The sequence below is a fragment of the Lissotriton helveticus genome, chromosome 12, assembly GCF_964261635.1.
Source record: "Lissotriton helveticus chromosome 12, aLisHel1.1, whole genome shotgun sequence".
Lineage (NCBI taxonomy): Eukaryota > Metazoa > Chordata > Amphibia > Caudata > Salamandridae > Lissotriton > Lissotriton helveticus.
This window is the reverse complement of record NC_136073.1, coordinates 249,277,587-249,293,178: the sequence shown is the minus strand read 5'-3', so window position 1 is coordinate 249,293,178 and position 15,592 is coordinate 249,277,587. Positions and strand designations below refer to the sequence as shown.

Below are 15,592 nucleotides of genomic sequence, written 5' to 3'. Positions count from 1 at the left end.
ATTTAAATCACAAAACTCTAAAGAAAGTTATTATTACTTGTGTTACCCAAAAGGTGCAGCGCTGCCTGAACTGCTAACAATAACCAGCACTGGAGAGTGAGTAGTAGAGAGTAGTAGGGAGAAGTAGAGCATGAGTAGTACAGAGTAGGGAGTAGTAGAGAGTGAGTAGTAGAGAGTAGTAAAGAGAGCATAGTAGAGAGTAGTAGTGAGTAGAGAGTGAGTAGTAGAGAAGAGTAAGTAATAGAGTAGTAGAGAGAATTAGAGCATTGAGTAGTACATAGTAGAGAGTAGTAGAGAGAGAGTAGGAGAGAGTGAGTAGTAGAGAGTAGTAAAGAGAGTAGTAGTGAGTAGAGAGTAGTAGAGAGTAAGTAGTAGAAAGTAGTAGAGTGCGTAGTAGAGAGTGGTAAAGTGTGAGTAGTAGAGAGTAGTAGAAAGGCCAACAGCCAGCCGATAGCCTGACTAGCTCGAAACAAAAGATTGTCAAACTCCATAATATACCGCAAACAACAAACAATGGGCCAACCACAGGAAGCGAAAATACCTCTGAAAAATCATCTTACTGTGGAAAAGACATAGAATCCCATATAGATCAGAACCCTTTCCCTCATCAAGAAATCAATAAAGAAATTACTACATCGCAAGTCACCACTTCAGTTTGGTCGCATAACAACAAGTACAGTCACCAACTAGCTCCAGGACCAAAAGCAAACCTCAATTTTCTTAATCTGCAAGACGCAAACCTCCCAGCTGGAGACAATAGGGTAGTAAATGATGATATCATTCAAGTACAAACAGCCGCCCGAACAGAACCGGAGGAAAAGGGTCTTACCACTTCTACTTTTCAGGCTTCGTCTGAAACGGGAACACATAATTTAGAAGTAAAAGTTTGCCAGGATTCTCAAAGGTTGATACTCGAAACCCCGGTAGCCTTAAATCAAGGCAAACTAAGTATAAGTATAACAAACAAGGACAATAAACATATAAATGGAGAAATGAGTAAGAACACAAGGAAAGATCCAAACGAGCCTGCAGATGTTTACTGTCAACTAATTTTTACTCCCGAATATAAGACACAGGGCAGGCATGATACACTAAATAGGAGTAACATCTTGAAACTCATGGCAGAAATTAAAGAACTAAGTAACATAAAATCCACAGACCTGGAACTGGTACAATTTCAGAGAGAGTCAAAAGATATAAGTAACGAGCAAACATTGACCACTTGGAAAACCCCAGGGATTGTCCAATTAATATTAGGGTGCTCAGACCGGTTTCTATCATGGGGCATACAACTATCACAACCCACTGCCCCGCGTTATCCGCTGCCGTTAAAAAAAGAAAATTGTACACGGTTTACCAGGAAATTTACAGACCTTGCAATCCAGAAACCAGTCTATTCAATATTACACAACGCCCAAGGTAGAAGCAACCTAATGTTTACTCAGGGAGTAACAGAAGAGGAAAAAGTCGAGAAATTTCAACACTCAATGAATCATTGGAAGTGGCTTCCCAGTATGCTAAACGACAAGCGGAGGTATTGACCAAATAAAGAAACGCCGAATCAACAAGCACACGGGGGAATACACATAATATCATGGAATATCGCCGGAGCAAAAAGACTGTTGGAGGAAGGACAAGCATTAGATGAGTGGGCAAACTGCGATATCATCGCTTTACAAGAAACCTGGTTGCAAGAAGATATCGCATTGGTAGGTTTCATCCATTACACTGTAGCTGCTGAAAAATCCAAAACCCATGGAAGAGCCATTGGAGGCTTAGCAGTTTACGTGTCAACCGCCTTAAATATCAATTCTGAGCAGCTTCATTCTTCGGACCCAAGCATTCAAATAATTAAATTATCAGGTCAAAAGGCAACCGACAACAAGACAACAATCCTGATTAATTATTACACTCAACCGAACTCAAAAGTCAAAAAGAAAAAAAATGTAGAGCTATGCAACGCAATAACGGGACTTCGCTCCACTGAGCCCTCGTGGAATATAATATTAACTGGCGATTTCAATTCGAATTTGATATACTCCACTGAGGAAGACGAAATACTATCTGCAGACAACATGTACTGGAGCGTTCCACAGCAATCATGCAGTGTGTCGAGACCTCGTAAGGATCTGCTCGGCTTACACCTTGTGACAGAACTAGAGTATCTAGGTATGCGCGTTTTGAATGGCAGGACCAACGAAGATCGTCCTCCGAAAAAAACTTACTACGGTCCACATTCTCATTCAACGTTGGATTACACAGTTGTAAGCCTACCATTAATTCATTTAGTAGAATCCTTCTATATTGAATACACGCCCTTGAGTGACCATGCGATGCAGCACATTAAATTTAACCTCCGTACGGAAAGATTCCAACCATCATATATACTGGAGGGCCACCTAAGCACAATTAACCAAAAGCGCATTAATTGGTCGGAAGCAAACAAAACGGTCTGGTTTTCAACAATAAAGGCCACAATGAAAGATGTGGGTGACGAGCCAAAGAATAATATCCAGGCATGGAATCTTTTTCTGGATAAATTGATGACAAAAATGAAATTACCGGGTAAACAGGCCAAAACAGTAAGGCTCCACAATAAACTACCGAAAACACTACTAGAACTAAAGAGGACCTTGCGAAGAACTCAAAAGAAGCTACAGATCCAGGACAAAGATGCGCAGCAGTGGGACACTTTTTACGCGCAAAGGCGACTATATAAAAAGATGGTCTGGGAACACAAAAGGAAGGCTAACGACAATTTCTGGACTAATTTGCTGTTTAGCTCAAAGCTTTCGAATTCGAACAAATTCTGGAAAATTGTAAACGAATTAACAAGACCGCGCAATGTATTGACCTCAAATGTCCAGGAATCCGATTGGGTCACCTTTCTCTCCTCCAAGTTTAAAGCTCACCGAGCAATAGCCATCGGGAATACAGAGCTATCATCGTATCAACAAATAAGGACACTGGAAGAAGCCTACACCAGTCAATCACCAATTACTAGCCAGCCTAAATACCCAACTTCTGTCGTATTATACGGAAAAAAATCAGTTGAGGAGATAATGAAAATAATCAAGAGGGGCAAAAGTAACGGGGCCCCTGGGCCAAACGGCATACCGCAAGCTGCTTTTAAACATGCACCGGAATACTGGAGCCCATTGCTTGAGAAACTTTTTGCAGACATTCAAACATACAACCTAGTGCCTGAGAGCTGGCACGGTTCCATCACAATGCCAATATATAAGGGCGGGGAGAGATCAAACCCTGCTAACTACAGATTAATCGCCCTGCAGGACGTGGAAGCCAAATACTTTGCATCGCTATTATTAGTTGATCTGGTAAAGTGGTCAGGAGAGAGGGACTTGATCCCACTTAACCAAACAGGATTCAGAGAAGGGATCGGAACTATAACAAATATTTTATCCATCTCCATGATCGCGGAAAAATGTAAGCGCATCAAACAGGATCTGAATTTGTGCTTCATTGACCTCCAAGCAGCCTTCGATAGTGTGGACAGGAACCTATTATGGGCGAAATTAAGAGCCTGGATGATTCCTGAAAACTTACTAAGGGGTCTGCTGCTATTTTACTCCGACACCTGGACGCAAGTAAGGCTAGGAGATGGGTCACGACTATCAAAAAAAGTACGTACAACATCTGGCTTAAAACAGGGATGCGTCCTGGCTCCGCATCTGTTTAATCTATTCATTTCGGACCTCTCAGCAATGCTAAACGGATGTAACGCCCACCCGCCAAAATTAGGCGACCTACAATTGACACATCTGGCTTACGCCGACGATATCGTCCTCATGAGTCAGACAAAGGTTGGCTTATCAAGACAGCTATCAGTTCTATCAGCTTTTCTGTCTGCAAATAATTTGGCTCTGAATTTCTCAAAATCTAAAACAATGCTAATTACCAATCGGCATATAACATCACACAATGTTTGGCTAGAAGGACAACAGCTGGAAAGGGTGACAAGTTACAAATATTTGGGATATTACATCGACGACAAGCTCACTTTAAAGGCCCAGAAAACTTATTTAACATATAGATCAAGAGCTTTAACATTTGCACTTAGTACTCTATCGAAAAAGCTGGAAGGTCCTTCCTTAAAACCTTTACTTACGGTGATTGCCAACAAAGCTCTTCCAACCCTAGCCTACGCTAGTGTAGCAATGAATGGCAAGGACTCCGTTCTCCTAAACAGTTTAATTACCAAAACTTACAAACAGGTACTACAACTGCCGAACTCTGCTTCACCAGCACAAATTCGCTTAGAGTTTGGACTAAAGAATGAAAGCTTGGGACGGCTTTACTCATGCCTAAAGGAGTGGTATCGGATCAAAATGAAAGCCGCAGCTAACAATTTGAACAAATATCTATGGCAGGAATTAGAATCTCAAAAAAAATCAGAAGCAAACAAATATCTGACAAGTGCATTGGAGATAACATGCACCGCTAATCTTTGGGACAAAAACTTGCCATTTTCATCATTCAAACTGGCACTAAATAAGGCCGCAAAACTTCACTCTCTGATTATGGACAAAGGCATTTTCTCACATCGCTCACACTCTTGGACCTTGATCAATAGTTACAGATCCTTAACCCCAGCGGCTTATCTGGACGCAACATACTCTGTCTTTATCAAAAGAAAGCTGATGGCATTGAGGTTCGGCAAATTTCCAACATTGGCCGACGAGCCAGCCTGGAAACATACAGAATCCGTCTCTTGCCGCCTCTGTGGGCATGTAAAAGAAGATCTTATTCATATAATATGTATCTGCAAACCATTGACAACAGAGCGAAGGCGCTTTCTAAGGAACATATTTCTGGCAAGGAAATTACGAACATGTAGGTCTGCAGTAATTGGCTGTCTGGACGCAACGTCACCACAAACTAATTGCAAGATCGTAAAGTTCTTGCAGATCTTTGAAAAACTTGTGAACGCAATGTAAAAACTAAGATTTTGTTTTATTTTTTTTTACTAATTTTCAGTTATTCGTTTAATTACAAGTATTAGGTTTTAAAGAGATGACTAAACTCAATGATCAAAATTTTAATTTAAGCTGAGATGATAATGGAAATGTGTTGTATCTGACTTTATTCAATGATTACATTTTAAATATGCTTAAGACCGATAATGGACATTTTTGTGTTGTTAAGGTTTTAATTAACTGAACAATAAATAAATAAAAAAAAAAAAAAAAAAAAAAAAGAGTAGTAGAAAGAGAGTAGTAGAGAGAGAGAGTAGTACAGAGTATAGATTAGTAGAGAGTGAGCAGCCTCCTCTGACCTCATAGTAAGGGGCTGCAAGGAGCTACCCATCCATGCACCTGGGGAAGAAAATAGGGGGTGTAGAAGAGACAAACGAGTTAAATAAGAGGTGACCACATACGTATACCTACACTGAGAGCAGAGGGTTTTGGTGTAGTTGGCGCTATAAAAACTCCAATGCCAACAAATTAAGAGCAGGTAAAAAATGACTAATGTGGAGGGTGGGGGGTATTGCTCGCCCACAGCATGTGCTCACACAACCCAGCAGGGCCGGGGAGGGTAAACGTGCTCATTAGAGGAAGTGTTGGTGAATGCTTGGCAGCTCAGCCTTCCAGCCGCTGCCTAATAGTTACAGGGTTCCGGAGGGGCGGGGGCGAGGGTGTAATCATCACGGGGCTCCTTGAAATCTGCATTAGACTTCGGACTTAGAGGCTCGGCTTAGGCACGCACGCACAGGCACACGTATGGATAAACTAGTGCAGCTGCACACACATGTGCACACTCAGATGCACAGTCACACGTACGTATGGGCACTGGCACGCATGGAGAGACTGGTTGAACCCCCCGCCTCTATTTTTAACGCTGGGCAACTTCCTTTCAAGTCAAGTCAGATCACAAAATTAATGTTTCCAGGCTTAAAGGAGAGCTCTGCAATATCATGCTGGTCTGTATAGCACTGAATGTTAGGCACTAATTCCATTTCCAAGGGCTGCTTTTGTTTACAGCTGGAGGAACCCAAGAGGCACAAAAAGACTCAACGGTTTTGCCCAGGATCACACCACACGCATATATGGAGAGCCGTTACTTAGCCAGGATTAGAGTCTTCAGGTCAGGGCGTTATTTACCAGGGAGATCAACTAACCAATGACTTGGTTTCCACGTGCTCATACTGGACTCCGGTAGTGAGTACTCAGTGAAAGTCACGGGGTCTCAGATAGAATGGACATATACTCGCTGCACGAAACACACAAAGACATACTGAACAAAATACACGCACACGCTGCCTGCCTCACAGCCCTACCCTCACATAACCAAATACAGCCCCCTGCCCAATTAGTGTCCTGTGCCCGCGGCACACCCATTGACAGCAACTAGCAACACTATCCGCCACGGCGCTGCAGGCGCCTAAAACAAATTTGAAATGCGTCATCTGCATCATTGAAATAATTACATTGAGTCGGACCGTACGGACTGCTGGAGTCAGTAATATGAACAAATAACATTACATAAGTGATGCGCTCCACGCGCCGAGTCTGAGGTAATTTAATTTTATATACATTACTGACTGGCATTCACATTGGCGGCACCGGACTCACTTCTGAAAAGATGCTGCCACCACTTTTGCTCTGTGACCGCGGCGGCTGGGACACGCTAGTAGCCAGAAGGAGGCGTGCTCGCGACAGGCTGGGGAGCACGCGCACACGTTCCAGGCAGCGATGGAGGCCTGGCACGCACCGCCTCCCTGTGCCATGTCGCGCGCCGTGGGTCTCCTCCCGTTTTGCTCTTCCCAGTGTGCGCACCGCGGGGGCCTGTTTACTACGCTGGGGGCCTGCAACCGCCGCTGCCTGCGATGTTGGCGGAGGCTGGCGGGGATGCGCCCCCGGTCTGGGGGAAGCTGCCGGTTTTGCAGCCACTCTCGGTCCTTCCCCTGAAGCCGGGCCCGCCTTCCCACCACTGCCTCCTCCACCCGGAGCCTCCGGAGCTGCAGAGGAGCCTGACTCTAGACGGGCCGGAGTACGAGAAGGAAGAGGTGGGGATTCCGCTGACTGCTCCGGCGCCTACCTAGTAAGTACCGAGATTCGGGGGATGGCAGATCTCACGATGCATGGGGCGGGGGTGTGTGCGTGCAGGGGGGGTAGGGGGCAGCGGCGTGTGTATGCGTGTGTGTCTGTATGTGTGTGTGTGTGTGTGGTGGGGGGGGGCGGCAGCGTGTGTGCCTGTGTGGTGTGTAGGGGCTGGCTGTGTGCGCATGGGAATGTGAGGCACGAGAGGGGCACGGCGCCGTGCGCGCTCACGAGGTCAAATCTGAGCAAATCTGCGCTCGTGCACCCTCTCGTGTCCACATTCCCAAATACGGGTAACATTAGTTGTCTTGCTGACAGCATTCCAATGCTTTCGCATTGAATGCTAGGTCAGCTCGACCTAACAAGTATGGATACTGTGATCCTGAGTGCAATGGTGATGTGGTCAGTGAGCGTGGAAGTGGAATCAAAGGCATACCTAAAAAGAACAAAATATTCTGCGACTATTTTTAAAAAAAATTACTATCAGGTAACTATATATATATATATATATATATATATATATATATATATATATATATATATATATATAAAAAAGCATATCTTACATTAAAAGTAAATGCAAGTTTAAAACAAATCAGTGGAAAATACAGTATTTTATGCGTGATTCAGCAAGGAATAGTGACTTGTGTATTTTTAGTGCTAGGAGGTGCCTTCCCATCACAGAAAGCACTGTATGTAAGTAACTATTTAAAATTTGCCTTACACACAGTATAAGATTAGCTGCCACAAAATGTGGACTTAAATTTACGTTAAATCAAAAAAGTGTTTTAAAAGTGTAAATCTTTAAAATATGGAGATTGCACCTAGTGCAAACAGTTTTACAATTGTCAAATAAAAGCATGCACTCCCCAACGCAGTTTAGAACACCCCCTACAATACCTCTCAAAAAGAAAAAATCTTTGTCTTCAGGAAGCCTAACGTGTCTCCATCAACTAACACCTCCTCTACAGGTTCCCAAGCAGCTTTTACATATAAAGATTAACCAACTGCACACAAATTAAATAGATATGGTTTAGGGAGGAGTAAGGAAGGGTTTAGGGAGAGCTAAAGAGAGGCTTAGGGAGGGACATGCACCACCCACTAAAGAGTAAGCCCATTCCTATTCATAAACTGTGCTTCTAAAACTACTACAGTAGTAAATGTACTCTAGCTCAGACCTGAAGTAAATCCAGCACCGTAGTAGGCCAACCACTGGTACCTGTCATAGAAAATAATGGAAAGAGGGACTTCAAGTAAAACCCCATAGAAAGTAATGTTAAAAATGAATTAATTTTGACTTTTTAAAACTACATATATAAATGTAATGGTAAAAAATGATATATTAGTAAAAAAAATACAGATATTATAAAATATTTTAACAACATTTATCATTTAAATAATAAATGTAACTAATTTGTTAAAAAAGTAATTATATATATATGTAAATATATATATATATATATCTCCAACGTAATTGCCCTCGCAAATGAAGAACCCACTCAACGTTTTGTTTACCCTTTTTATTCCGGTAGGCAGCAGCTAGCTGGAGACAACTCTCCCAATGAAAATTCGCCGTTTGCCTTACGCGTTTCGTGGATACATTCCGCTTGATCACAGGCTTGGCTTCAGGGTAAATAAGAGCTTAGCAGTTTGTGTGGAGGTGATATAGTTCATAGTCCCGCCCTCTTGGGCGTGTCTGCACTCGGGCATTGTGGTACCCGTAGTTCATCGTATTGCCTTAGTGGATTCAGCTCTTGACTTTCTCCCACAATATTTGTTCCTGTTCGGTCGTTGGTACGTGCCGCGCCAACCGCTGCTCACTTGCGCCACACCAGAACAGGTACGATGCCCCTCTCGGTGTGTCTCAACTCACAGAGACACGAGGACCCGCCTCGTCGTCGGTGGGGTTTCTTCGTGACCCGAGCAGGCCACTTGTATTTCCAACGTAATTGCCCTCGCAAATGAAAAACCCACTCAACGTTTTGTTTACCCTTTTTATTCCGGTAGGCAGCAGCTAGCTGGAGACAACTCTCCCAATGAAAATTCGCCGTTTGCCTTACGCGTTTCGTGGATAAATTCCTCTTGATCACAGGCTTGGCTTCAGGGTAAATAAGAGCTTAGCAGTTTGTGTGCAGGTGATATAGTTCATAGTCCCGCCCTCTTGGGCGTGTCTGCACGCGGGCATTGTGGTTCCCGTAGTTCATCGTATTGCCATAGTGGATTCAGCTCTTGACTTTCTCCCACAATATTTGTTCCTGTTCGGTCGTTGGTACGTGCCGCGCCAACCGCTGCTCACTTGCGCCACACCAGAACAGGTACGATGCTCCTCTCGGTGTGTCTCAACTCACAGAGACACGAGGACCCGCCTCGTCGGCGGTGGGGTTTCTTCGTGACCCGAGCAGGCCACTTGTATTTCCAACGTAATTGCCCTCGCAAATTAAGAACCCACTCAACGTTTCGTTTACCCTTTTTATTCCGGTAGGCAGCAGCTAGCTGGAGACAACTCTCCCAATGAAAATTCGCCGTTTGCCTTACGCGTTTCGTGGATAAATTCCTCTTGATCAGGGGAGGAGCTACGCTAGCAACCAAGATGGCCGCTTAGGCTCCCGGCTCCGCCGACCTCCGTATCCTGCCAGAAGATCCTGTCGATAATCCTGATTTAACGCCCGAACTCCGTGTAGATGAACCGCTGCTCACTCCGATGGTGCAATTCCGAAAAATTAATTTGCTTGGGTGACGGAGCTGCGTCCAGTGGAAGTTTGCGGTCTAATCCAGCAGGAGAGCCGGGGCCTCGAGTTTTGATCTGCCCGTGTCTTAGTTGAACAGCATCGGCCTTGAGAGCCGGTCAGGGTCCGGTCTACCGTAGTGGAGGTTTTTTTCTTCGCCCGATCTCAACGGCGCTCATTTTGCCTGACCAACATTGAGGGAGGAGTGACGTGGCACGATAGTGGCCGGGGGTGGAGGTCCCTGACCCGCGAACCCGATGTGGCCCGGCCGGGGTTCGGTGGGTCGGGGTCTTCACTCGCGCAAACGAGATACATATTGTTGCCGCAGAAACCGATCAGTCCCCTCCGACGCCGTCTATTCCGCTCCTGTCTGTTCCCCCCGGGGAAGCCAGCTCCTCGGGGGAAGTGACCATGATCGTTGTTGAGCGTGGAGAAATGGACCGGACGGAAAGTGAGCCGTCGCTAAAGACTATAATGGCAGCTATCGGGGCATTTCATTCACATGTGGATGCCCTGATTCACAGAATGATGACGGGCTTATTGGTGATGGAGTGCGTGGAACCGGACCCTGCTACATCTCAGGTATTACCGCAAGCTGCGATTTCAACTGCGACCATCTTGATTCTGGACGAGGACCCCGTGCGACAAGAGGAGCAGCAGCCCTTGGTTGGTCTCTTGGAAAATCCTGAACCCAGTGTTTTGAACGTATTGACATACTTACCATCATTGCTGACTTTGGGAAAACCGATTTGCGTCCCCTCCCCGGAGAATCCTGTGGGTGCTTGTTCTTGGACTTCTGTTTCATCCTCTCCCTATTTAGTGACTTTACGATCTTGGAGAAAACTACATTGGGACTATCCGTCCGTGAGGGAATGTTCCTATGCTGCTGAAGTTCTTGGCCACTAGCTGACTTTGAATTGTATTGTACTGCATTTATTCAGACTCTTTTTTCACTTTGATTCTCCTGCTGAAGTATGGGAGGGGTTCACATAAGGGTTCGGAAGGGCCAGGACTGAGAATGATCGACTGTAGTTGGTATTACGGCCTTCATGGATGTGGAATTCGTGGCTGTTGGTCTCGCGGGAGGTTGGGCGGTGCGTCACGGCTCCCCCTAATTTAATTTTTGGCGATTATAGATATTATTGACTTTTCAATATAGGGGGTGCTGGTTTCTGGCATGGGGAAAGGGGAACGGGAGCTTATGTGGAAATGCCATCCCCTAAGGAGAGGCTCTCCCGCCTAGGGAGAGGACGCCCCTGTGCACAACTGAGGATGGACCGAGTGGGTCTGATTCATTAAATCCAATATTTCAAAAAATGGTATTCATAACGAAGATGTTTTCATCTTTCCAAGTTTATTAGAATATATTTTTCAGATGCGATCATGTGTATGATACGAATCAAATTTGGTAATCCAAAGCGACATGCATGATTCAAGGTGTGTTCATTATCACACAACCCAATGCATTTCGGGCGGAGCCCATCGTCAGGGGGTTACTCTACAACAAAAAACAGAGTGGCTAGCTATAATCATACTGTAAAAAACAATGGCGGTCAACAACATAAAGAAAAACGCGGTGCATGCAACGTGGTATGTACAGTGACACTGTAATCATGCTGGGAGAAAACCGGTAGGGGTGTCAGTGTTCCAATCAGTAAGACAAAAAGCCTAAAGGTGGTGAACAAAGTAAATAACCAAACTCAGTGCCTAGAACAGTAAAAGCACTCTAAAGCATCTGCACAATTTCAAAAAATCATCCGAAAACATTGGCCCATCTTGACTATGGAAGCAGATTTCAAAGGCTTATTCACAGAAACCCCCATCTTTGCATTTACTAGGGGCAAGAACCTCAAAGAGGTTTTGAATAACACCAGTGGACCAAAGTCTAACGTTTCATATACCGGTCTTAAACCATGTCACAATTGCAGCAATTGCAACAACTGTATCCCAGGGAACCTGATCAACCATCCCATGAAAGGCAACCCCATAAAATTAAGAGTCAACGCCACATGCAACAGCAAGAATGTCATATATGTATTGAAATGCCCTTGCGGCAAATGCTATGTGGGACATACTGAACGCAAGATCCGCATCAGGATCTTAGAACATAAGAGCAACATTCGCACTGGGAATTTAAAATCCACGGTAGCTACCCACTTTTTGGAAAACAGACATTCAGTGGCCCAACTAAAATATCAGATACTTGAACAAGTACCCATCACCTTGAACAACAAGAACTTTCTACTCAAAAGGGAGAATTTCTGGATTCGTTATTTGTCCACGATGGCGCCCTTGGGGCTCAATGACCGTATTGAATTTTTGTGCTATTTATAACTTTATGTTTTTGTTTTTATGCTTGCATACTCGAATATGATCTCTATTGTAATTACTTTTCCATGCTTTCCGCCTGTGACACTGTCCTTTACATCATGGCGCTCACGTTATCCACTCACCCTGACCCCTCGGGCCGTTTAGCCTTTCTAGTCCCCTTTCACTGTCTAGCACATTCTACTTGATCTCCTATCTTTGCACGCCGCTCTGTCAACCTCACGGAACTCTGCCGAGTCCGCTCGTAATTATCACATGAGTAAGTACCCTGCTTTGGGACGCTCGCTTTGACGCTCTATTCTGGTTATGACTTTTTAGATTTTCATGCACACGGGGCAACCCGTTTGGTTTCGGACACGGTGTAATTCTGTTTTTGTAACATGACCGCTACTTGGGGAAGGCTTTTACTGTTCTAGGCACTGAGTTTGGTTATTTACTTTGTTCACCACCTTTAGGCTTTTTGTCTTACTGATTGGAACACTGACACCCCTACCGGTTTTCTCCCAGCATGATTACAGTGTCACTGTACATACCACGTTGCATGCACCGCGTTTTTCTTTATGTTGTTGACCGCCATTGTTTTTTACAGTATGATTATAGCTAGCCACTCTGTTTTTTGTTGTAGAGTAACCCCCTGACGATGGGCTCCGCCCGAAATGCATTGGGTTGTGTGATAATGAACACACCTTGAATCATGCATGTCGCTTTGGATTACCAAATTTGATTCGTATCATACACATGATCGCATCTGAAAAATATATTCTAATAAACTTGGAAAGATGAAAACATCTTCGTTATGAATACCATTTTTTGAAATATTGGATTTAATGAATCAGACCCACTCGGTCCATCCTCAGTTGTGCACAGGGGCGTCCTCTCCCTAGGCGGGAGAGCCTCTCCTTAGTACTTACTTTTCAACACTGCTTGGCCAGACAGTGTTTCCCCGACTGCACACTACAATCCCTCAAAAAAGACTACTATTTGGATCAGATCAGCTGTGCGAGATCCCTTTCATTAGTACGAAATGCCATCCCCCACAGTCTCTCTTTTCTTCTTTTAGAACCTAGTTATTTGGGGCGACAGGCACACTGCTTGGGGGGCTAGGCGATAGCCGCTGCAGGGGTGCAGGGTGGGGGGATGGTTTTTTTTGTTTTCTTTCAGTTATCGCTCATATGGTTTTCCTTTTTTTCCGATCTCTTTTTAGTTTTTCCTTCACTAGTAATATTGTCGAAATATCCTGATTTTGTTTCTTAAATTCTAGTGTCTGGTTGTCCTGAATCTTCTGCAGTTTTGGTTTTATGGTTGGGAGGGTCTTGAGAGTCCACATTTAAACTGTTTATCAATTAAATGTTGCAAGTCATACTTCGAATTCATTAGCGCGGGCCTCTCAGGGATTCCTCTGTTGCTCCACGTCTATCCTGCTATTGTTCCTATTCACCCTATTATCATGTATGTGTATACGGCACCGGATATGTCTATTCCTTTTTTCTTGTCTTAAAATAATAAAAAGATTTATTAAAAAAAAATTCCTCTTGATCACAGGCTTGGCTTCAGGGTAAATAAGAGCTTAGCAGTTTGTGTGCAGGTGATATAGTTCATAGTCACGCCCTCTTGGGCGTGTCTGCACTCGGGCATTGTGGTACCCGTAGTTCATCGTATTGCCATAGTGGATTCAGCTCTTGACTTTCTCCCACAGTATTTGTTCCTTTTCGGTCGTTGGTACGTGCCGCGCCAACCGCTGCTCACTTGCGCCACACCAGAACAGGTACGATGCTCCTCTCGGTGTGTCTCAACTCACAGAGACACGAGGACCCGCCTCGTCGGCGGTGGGGTTTCTTCGTGACTCGAGCAGGCCACTTGTATTTCCAACGTAATTGCCCTCGCAAATGAAGAACCCACTCAACGTTTTGTTTACCCTTTTTATTCCGGTAGGCAGCAGCTAGCTGGAGACAACTCTCCCAATGAAAATTCGCCGTTTGCCTTACGCGTTTCGTGGATAAATTCCTCTTGATCACAGGCTTGGCTTCAGGGTAAATAAGAGCTTAGCAGTTTGTGTGCAGGTGATATAGTTCATAGTCCCGCCCTCTTGGGCGTGTCTGCACTCTGGCATTGTGGTACCCGTAGTTCATCGTATTGCCATAGTGGATTCATCCACGAAATGCGTAAGGCAAACGGCGAATTTTCATTGGGAGAGTGGTCTCCAGCTAGCTGCTGCCTACCGGAATAAAAAGGGTAAACAAAACGTTGAGTGGGTTCTTCATTTGCGAGGGCAATTACGTTGGATATATATATATATGTATAAAAATAACATTTAGTAATTTTTACCTACAGAATAAATAAATATAAACAGTTTACTTCAGGTGGGCTTAATGATAAATATTTTTTAAATAAATGTGATTTGATTAATATATTTACATTAATGAAATACTTAATTCAAAATGGAATTCATAGTACTGCAGCATTTTTATTGTTCTATATTTATAATACACAAAACGATGTTACATTAATATTTATTGTACTTTTAAAAAAAAGTTTAATAATCTTTTATAAATTCCAATAGTGTGATCTCGGCCCAATGGTAGAGACCTTCATCTTTTAGGGAAAAGTTACTGGTAGTAACTTTACAATACCGCTTTACCTCCTGTTTCAGGGAGTGGAGACATACAAGACTACAGTTTGTAGTAAACTTACACTCAAAAGTGCTGAATATTACAATTTACAAGTGTAGTTTCCTCACACATAAATCTACTTTTGAGAATAGCTCAAAAGTCTTTTAGGAAGGCTTGTGCTGAATACACAGCTGAACAAAGAAGGAATCACCAGACCCTAAATGAAAGCAATGAGCGATGATAGCCTTTTGCTTGATCACACACCTATCTGACTGTCTCAGCAAAGATCATAAATCCAAAGTCATTCAAACTACATATTATTACAAACACAAAAGCTTACGCACATAACAGACTCCATGGTAGATGCCTCTACTCACCTGTGAAAAACAGCCAAACATTCCTGGCAAACGCACGTATGGCTATCGAATGGAAAGAGGACATCACCTTCTTTACAGAGCTCACACACGAAGCCTTTGGCCTGGCATCGCTGTAAGGGCAAACAAAAACAGCAAACAAGGAGAAGCATAAGAAAGATTCTGGTGATGGTGATAGTGATGTGGTCTAGAGGACCATATTCACTGTAAAGTAAACAAGTAAAGCAAAGAAGCCATAAAAGTGATGTGTGGAATACTTGCAAAAGTCTCAGCTACTGGCAATCGCTTGGGCCACATCGCAGTCCAAATTATTTTGCCCGAGATGCCACTGCAGCTTTATGCAAATTAGTCTAGGTCCTCTTCTAAAAAGAACAGCCAGGGGAAACAGCAAGGTCAGGTTCTCTCCCAACAGGAACACAAGCAAACCCGAGACTAGTTTTGGACTAGTTAAGCCTCATCAGTGAGGTATAGACTAAGTTAGTAACTGAAACCTT

General features: G+C 44.0%; 1 protein-coding gene across 3 annotated transcripts in view; it reads right to left on the bottom strand.

Moving 5' to 3' along the window:
• The window catches only part of DEF8 (differentially expressed in FDCP 8 homolog), a 231,440-nt gene that overhangs the window by 51,053 nt on the left and 164,795 nt on the right, over positions 1 to 15,592 (bottom strand). For all 3 annotated transcript variants that reach the window (XM_078670285.1, XM_078670288.1, XM_078670287.1), the window contains exon 12: positions 15,102 to 15,211. In XM_078670285.1, coding sequence (XP_078526411.1) covers positions 15,102 to 15,211 — 110 coding nt within the window. The remainder of the gene's footprint in view (positions 1 to 15,101; positions 15,212 to 15,592) is intronic.